Here is a 15373-nt window from a genome sequence, read left to right on the forward strand (position 1 = left end):
TTTGCTAAGTAACATTTGAAAGTACACTAGTGGAGGTGGTGTGTACGTGCGCGCTAGCACACAGGAACAAGTTAGTCAATCCTCAAATGGAATGGAAAATATCATTGTAATCCTTGTAGTGTCTAAATTATACAAATGTTATTGAACCGGCTGTTAAAGTCACAAAACAAATCTAAAGATACAAGGGAGAAAAAGGCATGAACAAGTGGGAGGGATTGCCCATATGGCGGCGCGCAAGGCGCTCCATTTTGAATCGGTGTTTTAGCAATCCTTGAACGGGGAAATTTTTACTTTTCGCGCTTCATTGATGTATAATGAATCGTATGTATGTGTACATATGTACATTTGACTGGACTTATGTAAAATAAGTTTTAAAGTACCTAAAACACACGTTTTCCGAATTTTGAGGAAATGGAGTCGAATTGCCGTTTTTTTTATTGACAGGAATGACAATTTTTGCTGGAATTCACCAGTGGAGGTCAATTGTGTGAGTTGATGGTCGCAGTTTAAACCCATTCCGCAACCGTGATTTTAAACCCACGTAATCGATCATTTACTACAGTGTGTTTAGCTAGCTGCTGAGGGAACTATCCCGGAAACCGATATTATTAATTAGCAAGATCGCTCTGTAATGTGGAATGTGTTTGGCTACCGTGGTGGGGAATGCACGCGAATTTGGTGTTTTAGTAATATGCATATATTGTGATGTGCAGTGTGTGCGTGTTTGTGTTTAATAATATTGCACCGGAAATTATATAGACGGAAGCAAAAAGTGGTAAATAAAGGCATGCTGCAGGTGCATAGTACCTTTAATCAGCGCGCGGGACTGAGTAGTAAGTGATCTTTTGAAAATCACCGTTAGCAAACAATAAAACGAAGCAAAACGAATCTCACGTAGAAAATAGTAACAGTAAACAAAATCAGTGAAAAGGATGGGAAGGACGTCAGATTTGATTAAAGAGAAGTAGTAGTAGTAGTAGTAGTAGTAGTAGTAAAGGTATAAAAAATGTTCAAGGGGCGCGTAAATGCTACACTACTTCGGACACACATCAAAACCGGACAAAAAACGTAACGCATCACACTTCTCTATTTCTCTTGCTACACAGACTGAAACCAATTTATTACTCGTAGTTTTTATGAGCGCCAGAGTAGTCGACCCAATATTTAACGCGCCTGTGTGTGCACTATTTACAAAATGCAAAATTTAAACGTGACAAAACGGCGAAAACGCATCGATAGAAGTTTCTTTAAAAAAATAGTAACACAAACATAAAGGAAACACTCAGAAAACATACAAAATAACACTGCATCGGAAAAGATATCGAACAAAACTACAAAAAGGGATAGGAAAAAAAAAGATAGAGAAAAATATTTTTCGCTATTTTTATACAACCACTTTGAGAGACGGCAGTTTATTATAGAAACTATTTGCATTAAAAAAGGAATGCATGGAATACTATATAGTATATAGATATATATACACACAAAAAATTTACACATCTATATATATATACACATATATACAATCACGTGTCCAAAGTCGAAAGAGCGATACTTATTGTCCTGTGTCATTTGCCACTTGTAAACCACACGGTTCACGGTTTATGTGCTTGTCACGTAATCAGAATTGTCAAAATTTGGATAAAATTTTAACCGCTTGAAACAACAAAACAAAACGGGCTGATAGTGAAAATGGAACAATGAACAAAATCAAGTAACAAAACAAAAAATACATATTGCGTGCCTTTGAAGAAAATGGAAACAAAAACAACATACACTAATGAAGAAACAAGAAAACAAAAACAACATAAACTGCTGAAACCGAAACGAAACCGTAATCTATAATAATTGAGCAGAAGAAAAAAAAAGAACAAAAAAAGGATAAACATAGATATATTAGGCGGTTAGGTTCGGTCAAGCCCAGGTTGAACAAGGGACAGTTTTATTTTGTTATATTCCCATCAAACATTGGAAATCGGTCACAGGCAGTGTACGTTATTTGTGTTAAAGTTTATGAATGAACAGGATCAATGTATCACAAATGAGCGGCAATAGCGTCTAATTAGGAAAGTTTTGTTCTAGAAGTTTTCTGACCATTTTCAGGTAGGAACTAGACTCTGTTGCATGTTCGAGATAAAGTAGACGTTTTAAACCCATTTCTGGACTGAAATATTTCAATATCGATACTGCTGTAGCAGCATCGTTTTTATATGTTCCAGTACACAAATATTTCCTGTCCAAAGGTTTACGAATGTGCAACAGACTCTGGTTCTATCGAAAAATATTCCTGTAAAAAATGTATCCAAATAAGCAAACTCTACTAAAATCATTATTTCTTCTGCATTGTACTCTCGTTTGCTTTCGTTTAGCATCGTTTCTGTAAGACAGTTTTTATTACTTTTTACTACAAAGCGTCCTTGTGATAATTACATGAGTTAACGTCGTGTTTTATATTGTTTTTTTTTATCATGAAGTTGCTTTGTGTTTATACTCGGTTTTTCTTCAACTCGTACCATTTCGGTTGCTCTAAATTGTTCGTTAGCTGAGTATGTTTAGACCAAGCGTAAAAGTACAATTATATAGACTGCAAATCAGTTCAGAATTATTCTTCGATTGATTTTACGTAGATATGGAGTGTGAAATTGAGCCGGAGAGACGTGTTAAAAGAAGGAATATTGGTTATTAGTGTAATGTTTGCTAGCACACCATGAAAGTAGTATAAAATGATCCAAATTTATCGATATTAAAAAAAAATTGAATGAATGGAATTCAGTTTGATGGATCCTCTACATTCATAGACCTAGCACCAATATAAAAAGATCCTCCTTACGAAGCCAATGTTGATGGTAATATGCGCTGGTGCCAAAGGAAAGGACTAGAGATGGAAAGAGATTAGACGAACACATACGTCCGGTTGCATGGGGGGGTGATCTCCACGTCGTTAACATTTTAAAGACACACACACAGAGTTCACAGAGTTGGGCTTAGTTTTCTATGAATCGATTAACGAACGAAGATATTGAGGAATAGCATGAGGATTTGAAAACTATAGATTTCATTATTTTTTGAGTCAGCCAGCAGTCATCTAGCTATAGTTAGGACACATCTCAAGTGTATCGCGAGTATATGCTTTATGTGGTACGGATTTTTTTGGGACAAAAGTTGTAAGATAACTCGGCAGGACACTAGCACAACACATTCCAATAGAAGTGTGTACCAAAAATTTACACACATGCACACACATATCGTGAGGTGTACACAACGGACCATTTATATTCTTACCATACCAACAATAATAGAGACGGGTTTGGATGATATTTGGTGGTGGCAATGATAAGTGTGCTTCTATTTGTCGCTTTTTCAAGATTCCTTAACACACATTCTCTCTCACTATCAGCTATTGGATGTACATATGTAGCACGCTTTATACTCGGGTTTTTGAAACAAATTGGTCAGGTATCGTTAGAGGGGAGATGTCCAGTGGGAAATATTGAACAAAACACTGACACTAGGAGGGAGGAGTACTAGTAATACCAGTAGTCGTTCCGTTTTGATTGTGAACGCGTTTGAGTGTGTGTGTGTGTGTGTGGATTGCCTAAGGGATGGCGCATTTGTTAATTTATCTTATTTATTTAGACATTATTACTATCATAGACTGCATACGAATCAAAAGAATGCAAATGCCCCTCAAAAAATGTAACAAAAATAGTGCAAAGCGTAAAAAAAAAACAGTAGAAGAGTGAAAAATTTACAAAAAAAAAAGAAAAGAATGATCGGCCCATTTAGTTTTGCTCGCAAAGCAAAAAAGTTCACAAACAACGACCACAGGTCAAGCTCGGCAAACGGTTTCAACAAAAAAGAAGGGTTTTTATTCATTGAATGTATGTTTGTACATGTATGTGGTGGGCTTTTAAGATGTAGATAACTAAGTCGGCGTCTCCTCGGGAACCGATCTAACGATCGACCGATTTGTAACTGCTTGGGAACGTGGCCTGCGCCGAAATGGTGCAAAAAGCAAAGCTTAACATATGATTTAAGAGAAACAAGTGGAAGAGAGAAAAACGTAGAGATGGCGATGCAAAGTATATAGAATGTATAAATAATTGATTTAAGAACAATTGAAAATGGCTGAAAAAGAAAGAAGGAAGAAGAACGCATATTTAACGGCCACAGAGTTTTGAAGAAAGCGCTGATGCCAAACAGGTGGCGCAAGTAATTTAGCTGGGTAGTACGAGTGCGAGATGATGTGAGAAACAAAACAAACCAACAAAACAGAAAACTGAAAGATTTCCTTTTTGTATAAATCTATATAATATTGATATGAATAGAATAAGGATATAAGTAACTATTATACAGATTTGTGGTAAATTTTCATATATATATATATATATATATATATATATATATATATATATATATATATATATATATATATATATATATATATATATATATATATATATATATATATATATATATATATATATATATTAGCGTGCATGTTAATGTACGCATTCCATGAACGAAATCGAGCGAGAAACGGACCAACGGAACAAAGAAAAAAAAGGATCAAAATTACACAAAAAAAAGAGTAGAAGTGAGTGAGTTGTATTATTGAGAGTTGAATTCATAAAAAAATCACAGCACAACATCCATCTTATTTTTTTCTTAAACATACAAAGCTTTGTACTATTTTTGTTTAAAAAAAAATTACATCCCCATTCTACAACGCGTTTTGTTTTGAACTAGCATTTGGCCAGTCTTTCCTTTCTATCAACTCTCTCGAAATAGATTCCCTATAGCCAGTTCAATATTATACACCTTTGACTAATTTTGCTCGACAACAGTGTGGAGCTTTCTGTGAATTCAAACAATTCCTCCGAGATAATACACTTGCAATGCACTTAGAGGACGTAACAATACGGAAGCGTGTAAAGACAATTGATAACTGATAACTGAACGGAACTGTAAGATTTCACTAGGATTTTGTTTGTTTATTTGTTTTATGTTTTTTTTTTTCCTGCAAAAGTTCGCTCTTTGGTCCTAAGTTATTTGGCTTGGTTTCTTTTTCGTTGGGCGAGAACTTTTCGTCACATTATGTGTGCGCACACCTGTTCAGATGATCGCGACGGATTACAGACAAAACTACTCAGAGCGCAACTAAAAGAAAGAAACAGGACAAAGTAAGATTAGACATGATGGGCAAGATAATGAGTATGATGAGCGTGGGAGCGTGTAAATCGGAAATGCGAAAAATCAGGTTTTGTTGACTTTGGGACAGAGTAGCAGCAGCAGCAGCAGCAGCCGTAGTAGTTGTACAGTATTTCATTTTTCCTTACATTTAATAGTATCGAGCTAAGTGAGCTACAATTATTATTATCAAGCGATTATACATAAAACAAACACAGAAAATCAGACAAAATAAACACATATAAAGTGAAAAACATGAAACAATATGGTGTAAGTGTGTTTGAATATCGAGTGAGTGGGATTTCTGCCCCGAAATTTGGTTATTTATGTATAAATAACACCTCATGTTTGATTATTTTACGTTATAAGTACGTTTTTATGCGAATTCCAAATCGTATTGTTTTTTATGTTCTTATGATTATTTTTATTTTATTTTTTTGGGGTAATCTGCTAGGTTAGCAGTATCAACGTCATTTTTTCGGACGCTTTTCGGACGAATCCCTTGCGGTCAAGTCCTCCTTGTCTATATAGGTTTATCTATTTGGGTACAACCCATAGTTAAGTTCAGTATCAAATGTTAAAATAAAAGTATCCATTCCTGCTAGATTTATGGCACTTTGCCCTTTGAATACCTCAGGGAGCTTGTAGTATAATGTTGCGATGTACATTCATTGTTGCGATGTAAAGTATTCATTTAGCAACATATTGAATGCCTTGAAGTTAACAAACTCTCCCGAATTTTACTATCTTTCAGTAATCGGTCATGAGTTGCAGCACTATTTCGTTGTTCAAAATAAAGGGGATTCACTGAAACTCGTTTCAGTACTATTTACAATGTTTAAAATGAGCACCTCGCATGTTCTAAGAAGCGGAATGTTTTGGTGGTTGATAAATTAAAAATATTTAAATATTCGATTTTATGGGTAAATAAGTGAAGTATTTTAACAAATGCGCTCAGAAATACAAAAAAACTTCCTGCATGTTTAAACATTTTCCCAAAAAGCTTACCGAAAAACGAACACTTCTAACGAATTGAACGGTCATGTTCGAAAGTGTCGTAAAAAAACATCCGACAGCTCGTTTTTGTTGCCTGGGAATGGCCGGACCATTTGAAAGATTGTGTTCGAAAACGTCATGTCAGTGCAGAGTTGGTGGTTGGGCCAGTTTCACCTTACCCGTGAATCAAAATGGCGGAGCTTGGAAAAAGCGAACGACGCGTCCTGCCGTGCGTGCTGCAGAAAAACAATTAAAAAAACGTACGCGGGGTTTTGTGAAACAAGTGCGGTGCCGTAAAATAACGCCGACGGACGACTGGTGGTCAACAGCGCCGGGGGACAGGTGGTACGTGTGTGCGAGTGTCGCAAAGAAGCCGTGCGTGCATGAGCAATTCCTGCCCGGTATTTTTCCTGCTTCCCGTAGCGCACAAAACTTTCTTCGTGTGCTGTCGCTTCGTCGTGTTTCATTCGCGGGTAGCGTTTTGTTTTATTGTGACTTGCTTCGATTAATAATGACGTTACGTGCGTGTGAAATGAAACCGGCTACGTTGCGGCGTATGCGTTTGCCGGAAGTGTGGCCGGAGTTCGAGAATATCATCTCTCGGCCAGTTTTGCTCCGATTGGCTAGGAAGAAATAATGAAAAGGGCAAGAGAAGCGTGTATGGTGGACGCTTTCGCCACGGTCAAAATGGATCGCATTATCATAAAGAACGGTTGTCGTGTGGGATGACGGTGGCGGAAAAGAGGGACGATCGTCGTGGTGGCTTGTTCTACCTTGTTGAGTTTCGTGTTTGGAGTTTGGGGTTAGAGAGATGTGAAATCGACAAAGGAACAACACATGCAAGGCGCGCATCAGTGAATTCCGATGACAATTCTCTGGCACTTTCGTCCAACCGAATAAAATAGTAGATCAATTGGTCGTCCCCACGTTCAACGGATTGTTCGGTGTGCATGGTGTGAGTACGTGTATGTATGTGTGTGTGTGTGTGTGCGTGCGCGAATTGCGATAGCGCATTAATGGGTTGAAGCGACCAAACCGAAAAGTGGCGACGACTACGAATTTTCTTAGCAATAATCAATGCTCATAAATTCACGCTAGATGTGCTGAAGATGATGCGGAAGGGACGCGGGGGAACATGGAGAAAAGTGTCCCGGGTACGAGAAAAGGGGGAGAGTTGAGTAACCGGATGCGAAGAGGAAAGTCGAAGTCGTTCTATGTTCGCGATTCGGTTGGCTGATTCTCGACACATTTAGCGGCGGGTAGTGTCGATATTTTTTTTTGTTCATTGCGATTTTTTTTTGCATTGTGTGTACTCTCAGTAGCCTTCGTCAACGGCGGGCAATGAGAAGCAGCAGACGACAGCGATGAATGCTCGGAAAAGAGAGCATCGCGCGACATAGCAAGCAAGTGCGTGCGTACGCGTTGTTTCAAGTGTAGCCATGGTTTTTTTTTCTTCGCCTGCTAGTGAGATTCCCCCGTGTCGGTATGGCAATGGATATAATGGCAGAGTAGCGCGTGAAAGCAAAGCCGAGTGGGAAAGGAAATGTTGAGCGAAAAAGAGATGAAAGCAAGCGATCGGAGAAAGCAGGAAGCGACGAGGAAGCGGATGATTAGCAGATGCGAAGACTAGACAAGGGCAGCGAAAGGAGCAGCAAAACGTAACCTTAAAAATCCCTTATCGCGCAACTGTCGGTCGGGGCCGGTCCGGTCTTCGGTTGTTCGGTGCTGTGTAGAGTTGCTGCATACACGATTTTTTGTTGAAGCTTTTCTTCTTTCGGAAACAGCGAGGGCTCCATGTCGAGCACGCGTTGTGCACAAATACACACACATACACAAGTATATATATTGAGGCACACGGTAGTTATGCACGCATGAAGAGCAAGTTTCAATAATATGTGGTGCAGCGTGCTCTGTTGTGTGGGGCGAAAATGTCACGAGAAATTGATCCGATGAATAGAAATGCGGAAAAGCAAGTAGAAGAATCGAAAAGTGATAAGCAAAATTCGTGTGTTGCAGGCGATGTGTAAAAACGGCTGCAGTTAACCCTTTTTGTGAGAATGTGTGTGCATGCTTCTTGTTAAGAACGTCGGTTGCGGTTGGGTAGAATGTCACCCGCTGAAGTCCAATTCCAGTTATCACCGTTATCCGGTTTTCGTTCGATGTTTCATTTTTGCACTCGGAACGCATCTTTGCCAGTGTGTGTGAGTGTGTATGTGTGTCTGGTACGCACGGTCTGTCACACGCTGCGCGTCCAACAGTCGCGAGATAGCTCCTGGGATGGTGATGGGTGGTGCGCGTAGGATAACATAAAGAAGAGGAAGAACATGTGTCGCAGCCGGGAGCCGGAGTTCCCGTTTGCAGAAGTGTGATAGCATCCTGGACGTACGGCTGTACCGGAATGCGAACGCGAATAGCAGAAGATAAAGCATGAGAAGAGTTACAAAAGCCCATCATCATCATCATCTTCGGCGTTGGGTTAGCCGTAGTAATCTTGTGTTGGCCCACTGGTGAAGGGAAGGATGCATGAAGCGCAGTCGGCGGGGTGGTGTAACGGATTGGTTGCACAGGGATTTTAAACAATTAGTTCAACGCCAATGATGCTGTTTACAAAAATTCAAACAAATCAAGAAGAATATGAACTTGATTTTAGTTGACTTGTTCTAACCATGGTTTGCTTTGTCAAATTGGTCCACTGTGTGTGATTTTAGATATTCATAGCTGTGCTCTGTTGAATATTACCACAGACCTCCCTTGTTTGAATGCTACTGGCTGTGTTATTTGCCCAGCTTATTATTATTATTATTATTGTTGGTGGTTTAACGATCTGGTCAAATAATGGCATATTTCACTTGTTTGCAATAGAATGTTCTGCGTACAGAGAGTATATCAGCTTTCCAGCTACTACACGGAAGGATATTTGATACATCGCCACATATTTTTGTGTATATTTTACAGCTTTTTGATCGATTCTCAAATATTTGTAAATACGTTTCGAAACACCTGTAATATAGTAACATTCGTAATTCTCAGGATCTTATCAGGACCCCATTTGAGGATGCGTAGTACAAAAGAAGGAGAACAAAAGGATTGTTCCTACAAATAGCCATCCTTACGGTTGTAACCAAGACAAAAATGCCCGAAAAAGAAGCACAAAACCTTTTGGGATGCATTGCCAAAAGAATAGGTTAAGTGTTAGCTGCTTGAGGATAAGTGAAAAGGCATTTATGTAAAAATCACATGTTTTCGTTTTATTGCATAAATTATGCGCGACGAGTGAGGCTGATAGGGTAATTCAAACCGCGAAGCTATTGATAGAGAGGACACTGGTGCATGTGTGCGTGTGTCTTTAGAAGCCATATTAACCGAATGTAGAAGTTGAAAAAAAAAAGGGTAATTGGTCAAGGCACTTTAAAAATCCCATTCTAATTAGTTAGATTTACTTTTTGGCTTCGCGTCGCGTATCGATTAAAAACTTTCTTGGAGATAAAGAATGAACCAAGGAACGGCATTTTGTTCTGTAAACATACGAAGAATGTTTAGTTAACGTAACGGGTTTCATTGCTTATTGCAGAATCAGTTCACACCACGGACGGAATCTTCGGGACAGAAACACGTGCATGTCTGACAACGCTTGGGACAACTCCGTTTGGATGCATTGTTGCTGGAAAACCACTTCATCCAGACCATCATCATCAACCGCTCCTCACAGTGTGTTGTGTAGTACAGTCAAAGTACCGCGACTGCCAAATTTAGGTTTCTCTACCGATCCTTTCGCGTAGGTGTGTGGCAGTGTGCAAGTAAGATTCACCACATTATCGATGCAGTCCTGTAAAGAAAAATCGTCGCATTGACAAAACCAACGGAAGAAGAGAAAACGAAGAGTAAACAAGAAGCGCACGACCGCGGGACTCGCAAGAGCGGTGGTGTGTGAGAGTGTATTGGTGGTGTATCGATACGTGCGCGTGCGTGTGTATGCGTGAATGTCTTATTTAAATATTCGTATCTTCTGAGCAGCAGGCTGGTGTGCTGCCTTTCGCCTACTTTTCTCTTCGGTAGGCTGGTTATTGCTTATGCTCAAGGTAGTAACGGGGAGGATACGGTCAGGAAGCACCATTTTTGAGATCATGAGTAGTAGAGAAGTGTAAATTAAGTACAGGTTGGCATAGGCAAAAAAATTTAGCCGCCGCTTGCTAAAAAAAGTGTATCGTGTGCGGCGGAAGTTTGTCCACGTGAATGTGTGAGTGTGTGTGTGAGTGTGTAACGTAGTGCTTGTTTGTATTTTGCCCACTGCCTGCTACTATTAAGGAGGCATAGAAGGAAAAGGTGCATTGTTTATGTTGACGAGATAAAGAGAGCGCGAGTGTGTGAGTGTGAGAGAGTGAGAGAAGAGAATGTGAGTAGAGCTCACTGCATGCTGTTTGCCGTTTGAGTCACCTTCCAACACCTTTTATGTTTTGTGTTGGGCAGTGTGTGAATGTGTGATAGCATATTCCCATCCCGCAAAAGTGTATATAGAAGGACGCGAAACCTGAAAAAGGACGTGCCTAAAGCGCATGCAGCTACAATCTACCGTAGGAAACGGGCAAAGTGTATTAAAGTATTAAAGTGTATTAAAAATACAGAAGAAAAGCTGAAATCGAAAAGGTGGTTACAGCGACAGAACTAAACCTGCTCAATCGGAATAATAGATCCCACGGTGTGTGCCAGAAGGGTCTCGGGTGACAAGCGCCTTTCTTAAGGCGCCAGTGTGTGCGCGTGTGTTCTAACAAAAAAAAAAAAAAAGCATAGCTAAACAAACAACAGCAACTATGACAACCAACATGTACCGTGTCGGAGGTAAGCATAACGGGGTGATAGGGATAAAGAGGGTTTAAAGTTGGGGGTGGTTCAGTGGTAAGGTCACAACAGAATCGGTCTTCATACGGTAGGACAATGAGGTTCAAATCTCATCCGAATCATTCCTCCGTGGTGAGGCCTGATTATCCTACCACTTGGTATCGCAGAGTCTAGTAAGCCATCTGATGGCCGTCGTGAACTTAGCAGGTCTTACAGCAGGTAGAACGGCAGTATTGCTCTAGAAGAAGATTTGAAATTAAAATAAAAGCTTTTCTAAGCAGCTGGGCAGGTGCATTTTTATATAAACGTCTTAAGTTACTGGTTAAGATGCTAATTGTAGGTAATGATCGGGGAATCATTGTTATTTCTCGAAAAATAAAGTACATCTCTATAAGGACGCCGTCGAAGGAAATTTCTATTTACTATGCGAAGTTACTTTTGGCATTCTGGTTCGATCTCTAGTGATCAATCGTCGATGTCAATAGACGAGTAGACAGGCAAGAAGGGATTAAAAATAGCAACAATTTCGTATGCTCGCCTGATGCAAATATGCGCCCCTGTGTGAGTGTTTTTCATGCAGCAGCATTCACAATCTTTTCTCGGATTTGTCTCAAAATCTCAATTCACAGCCCTATTGTTTGTTTTTTTTTTGCTTCTCACCTATTCTGTCAAAAGCGCCAACCAAGAGCAATTCGAAGACGTGAGCAAGTAGTGTTGGAGAAACTAGAGTTAGTGTAGGAAGGATTGTACCGCGATAAGATTAGAGTACGATCGATGTTAAGATCCGGGGGTAGAGTAGGTGCTACAATTTGCTTACGCATGGTTATTAATTGTAGTCATTTCGATCGTGAAAGATGTTTTCTTCTTCTTCTTCTTGGCTTAACGATCTCTAAGGTCATGCCGATCATCGAAATGGCTTACTAGACTTGCCGATCAGTCAGACTAGTTCAGACAGTTACTCCTCCCTACGGGGGGACGGGTCCGGATGGAATTTGAACCCCGGTCCTGCCGTTTGAATATCTGCCCCTATGCTAATCTAAGTTCTTTGTTAATGTTCACTGCCGAATCCTTGCGTAGCATCTCGAAAAATTTTACAGTTGTTTTTCTATTTTATCTATTTATTTACTAACAGTTTATGCCTTAAAGTTATACTAGAGTTACCACATTAATGTAACACATAAAGAGGGAAAAAAAACTTCAAAAGCTCAAAGCGGGAAAGAAGAGAAAGGTAATACTAGGTTACATTCAAGGAGAAACAAAAGCGGAAACACTAGGCGGATAATGAAGGAAGGAAGGATTCAAAGGAAGAGTAAAAATGATTGAAACATCCAAATCTCCTCCAATGAATCCTCATTACAATATACAAACAGACAAAGGAAGGTAGATCTGAAGCATCTGTAAATACAAGCACTGAGCCACCTACAAAACATGCTTGAGCCACATGACGCCTATGATTTAATGAGACTTTACAGGGTTTCTGATAGAACTAGACAAGTGCGAGGCATTTCTAGACAAGGGCTAAGATGAACTGGACAGCAGGTCGGTTGAACTGGACAACTGTCGCCCTTTTCTCGACAGTGGTCAAGTTGAACTGGACAAACGCTAGGTTGAAGTGGATAATCGTTAAATAGAACTGGACAGTCATATTTGAAATAGTTGGTGAAACAGTTGGAAGCGTTAGAATTGAAAAAAAAATGTATTTCAGCAGTTTTTTTTTATTTTAAAATTATCCGAAACGCTTCAAACCGTTTTACTAACCATTTCAAATATGGCTGTCCAGTTCTACTTGACGATTTCCCACTTCAACCTAGCGTTTGTCCAGTTCATCATGACCACTGTCGAGAAAGAGCGACGGTTGTCCAGTTCAATCTACCAGCTCTACAGTTCATCTTGTGCATTGTCTAGAAATGCCTCGCACTTGTCTAGTTCTACTCAGAAACCCTGTATTTGACTTAGACCAAAAACAGAAGTCATCTTGTGTCATGTAGCAGCATAGGCGTTGATCCGAAGATGCGTTTATAAGCGTCTGGAGTGAAATATTTTTTAGCATTTTTTAATATTTTCTAGAATACATAAAATAAAGGCGTTTGATTAATGCCCGCAGGATTTTGGTGGCCGAGTCTTCCAAACAAACAGCAAGGATCGCTTACAAGATCTTTTTCTTAGGGATAGAGATTATGGGAAATCATAAATACCGCCAGAAGCTCGAAGTCGAAAGTTTCTACTCACTCAATACACTCGATCGTCGATGGTTGAAATGAGCTTAAATCTGGAACTGAATCTGCGATAGACGGAAAGTAAATAGCCTTTAACCCTCTCACCGATACTTACACCCGAATACTAGCCACCTGAAATGGACCGAGTGCCGTACATCACGCATTATCCCCATCTCTTTGCTTCCCTTCCTATGTCTGTCATGTCTCCGCATGGACTCAATGGTAATGCTCAAGAATTGGACCGTGCTGTACGGCGAAGGGTTTCGTTTTAGATGGCGTAGCCGAAGACGGCTATCGCACGCTGAAGGTGGAAAAGCACAAACACACACAGAGACAAAAACGCCGCCACTATGCTTCGTCGTGTTTGCCTTTCCTCATCTTCGCATCGAGCATTCGTGGGGGGTGGGTGGGAGGCGGGGGGGGGTCTGGTTTTTTGCACTTCTTTACCTCGTTCGATTTTTTTTGGGACTACCGCATCATGTTCTTCCCCTTTCCTGCGTGACTTGCTTACTGCGCACTTACTCACCCACCCAATTCGGTTCAGGGTCAACAACTTTCCAGCACCGAATTTTTGGGTAGGGGCAGAAAGGAAAAGAAACCAAACTAGGAAGGAGAGCGAGAGGGGGATACAATGGGACGCGGGACACAACGAAAAAGGGAAGAGAAAGAGAAAGCACCAACTAGCTAGAGCAACTGTTTGTGAAGATCGAATGAATGTAGGGAGTAGGAAAAATGCTAATATTGCACTCATTTGGGGCCATACCACACAACACTCCAAAATGCACATTAATATAACTCCAAATGTGTGTATGTGTGTGTGATTTAGAATGTTCACAGAACATTTAGTTTGAAGATATACTTGCAACCAATTCCATACAATCGGCGTGGTTCGGAACGGAACACTAGCCGGCAAATGGAACGAACTTTACGACGAAGGAGCAGCGCTAGTGGTAAAAATAATGTACATCTATCTATCTTGCATATAGTGTAAGATTTGAGCAGTGTGTTTTGGTCGTAATCACATTCGGTCGGTTGCGATGGTTAGAGTGTGGTGGCGTTGGCAGCGGCTTAGTCAAACAGACGAATCCCTCAGATAAGATAGATAGAGCGTAATTCCGAACGATGTGATCATTAACGTAGAGAGCCACACAGTTCGACTGAGTTCATCGTCCCTTCCCTAGCTAGCGAGCTTGGGAATTGGTTCGTTCGTTTTCATGCTTGTTTTATCATCTTCTTTGCGCATCCGTGATTGAATTCCCAAAATCTTTCAACAACTCCCAGCCAGCCATTTAAGACAGTTGTCGGTGGGAAGAAAGTCATTTGAATCGGGTACAAGCGCTTTAACGTTTTTTTTTTGGATTCGGTGCGCTAGATTCCCAAAATTCGTACCTATGTGTGACGATTGCTGCAAACTGAAAAAACTGCAAGATTTGTTGGATATTAGATTCAAATGTACAAGCTGTTCTGAACTACCCATAATTGAATTATTATTTTGTTCTTTTATTGTTATCTTTTATGTACATTTTTAAAAGTCTTTCGTCCATATTATGATCTTTTTTCGTTCTCTCGTCGTAGACACTGAAGGGAGGACGGATAAGGGGAAGAGAGGGGCTCGTTGGCCAGGTGTGTGGAGAAACAAAACGTAACACTCTCACACACGGCACGGCACAGTTACGCGGCCGTTACAAAATAAAGTGACCGCCCCGCATCGTGGGTCTCTGGCTTTCTGGTGGGCTTTTGATGGGCTCTGGTGGTGCCTGGTGTTGTGCTGGTGTTGGTCGCTTATTACGCAAGCACATTCCCATACGCGTTGCACTTCATTTCGTTGTTTGACTTTGTGCGCAAAGAGGAGAAGAAAAAAACTAAACTTGCGTTGATTTGCACTTTCTAACGTTTGCCATCATCAAGTGTACATTGGAGCGGTGGATTTTTAGGCTTTTCATGTTTGCGCCATCAACTATCTTAGGTGAGGAAGGGTAAGGAAGAAAGCGAGAGAGAATGTGTGTGTGTCCATGTTTCGATAAATGCTTCGAAATGGTGGAAAACCATGAAATATTGTGATAGACGACGATATGGCCGTTTTATGGCTGGTTGCTCCAATTCTTCCTTCCAGTTGAGTCGCTGTGGTGAGTTCG

The 15373-nt window shown here is 40.3% G+C and overlaps 4 protein-coding genes across 4 annotated transcripts in view; all 4 read left to right on the plus strand.

Moving 5' to 3' along the window:
- LOC126556860 (metastasis-associated protein MTA1) overlaps positions 1–15373 on the plus strand; it is a 137816-nt gene that overhangs the window by 86156 nt on the left and 36287 nt on the right. The window contains exon 2 of the mRNA XM_050212393.1: positions 10970–11022. Coding sequence (XP_050068350.1) covers positions 10995–11022 — 28 coding nt within the window. The 5' untranslated portion in view covers positions 10970–10994. The remainder of the gene's footprint in view (positions 1–10969; positions 11023–15373) is intronic.
- LOC126558508 (uncharacterized) overlaps positions 1–15373 on the plus strand; it is a 246009-nt gene that overhangs the window by 65242 nt on the left and 165394 nt on the right. The gene's annotated exons all lie outside the window — the stretch shown is intronic.
- Positions 1–15373, plus strand: part of LOC126558569 (annexin B10-like) — a 292795-nt gene that overhangs the window by 37041 nt on the left and 240381 nt on the right. The window lies entirely within an intron of this gene.
- LOC126557740 (regulator of G-protein signaling 7-like) overlaps positions 1–15373 on the plus strand; it is a 279291-nt gene that overhangs the window by 12831 nt on the left and 251087 nt on the right. The window lies entirely within an intron of this gene.

The sequence above is a fragment of the Anopheles maculipalpis genome, chromosome 2RL (genome assembly GCF_943734695.1).
Source record: "Anopheles maculipalpis chromosome 2RL, idAnoMacuDA_375_x, whole genome shotgun sequence".
Classification (NCBI taxonomy): Eukaryota; Metazoa; Arthropoda; class Insecta; order Diptera; family Culicidae; genus Anopheles; species Anopheles maculipalpis.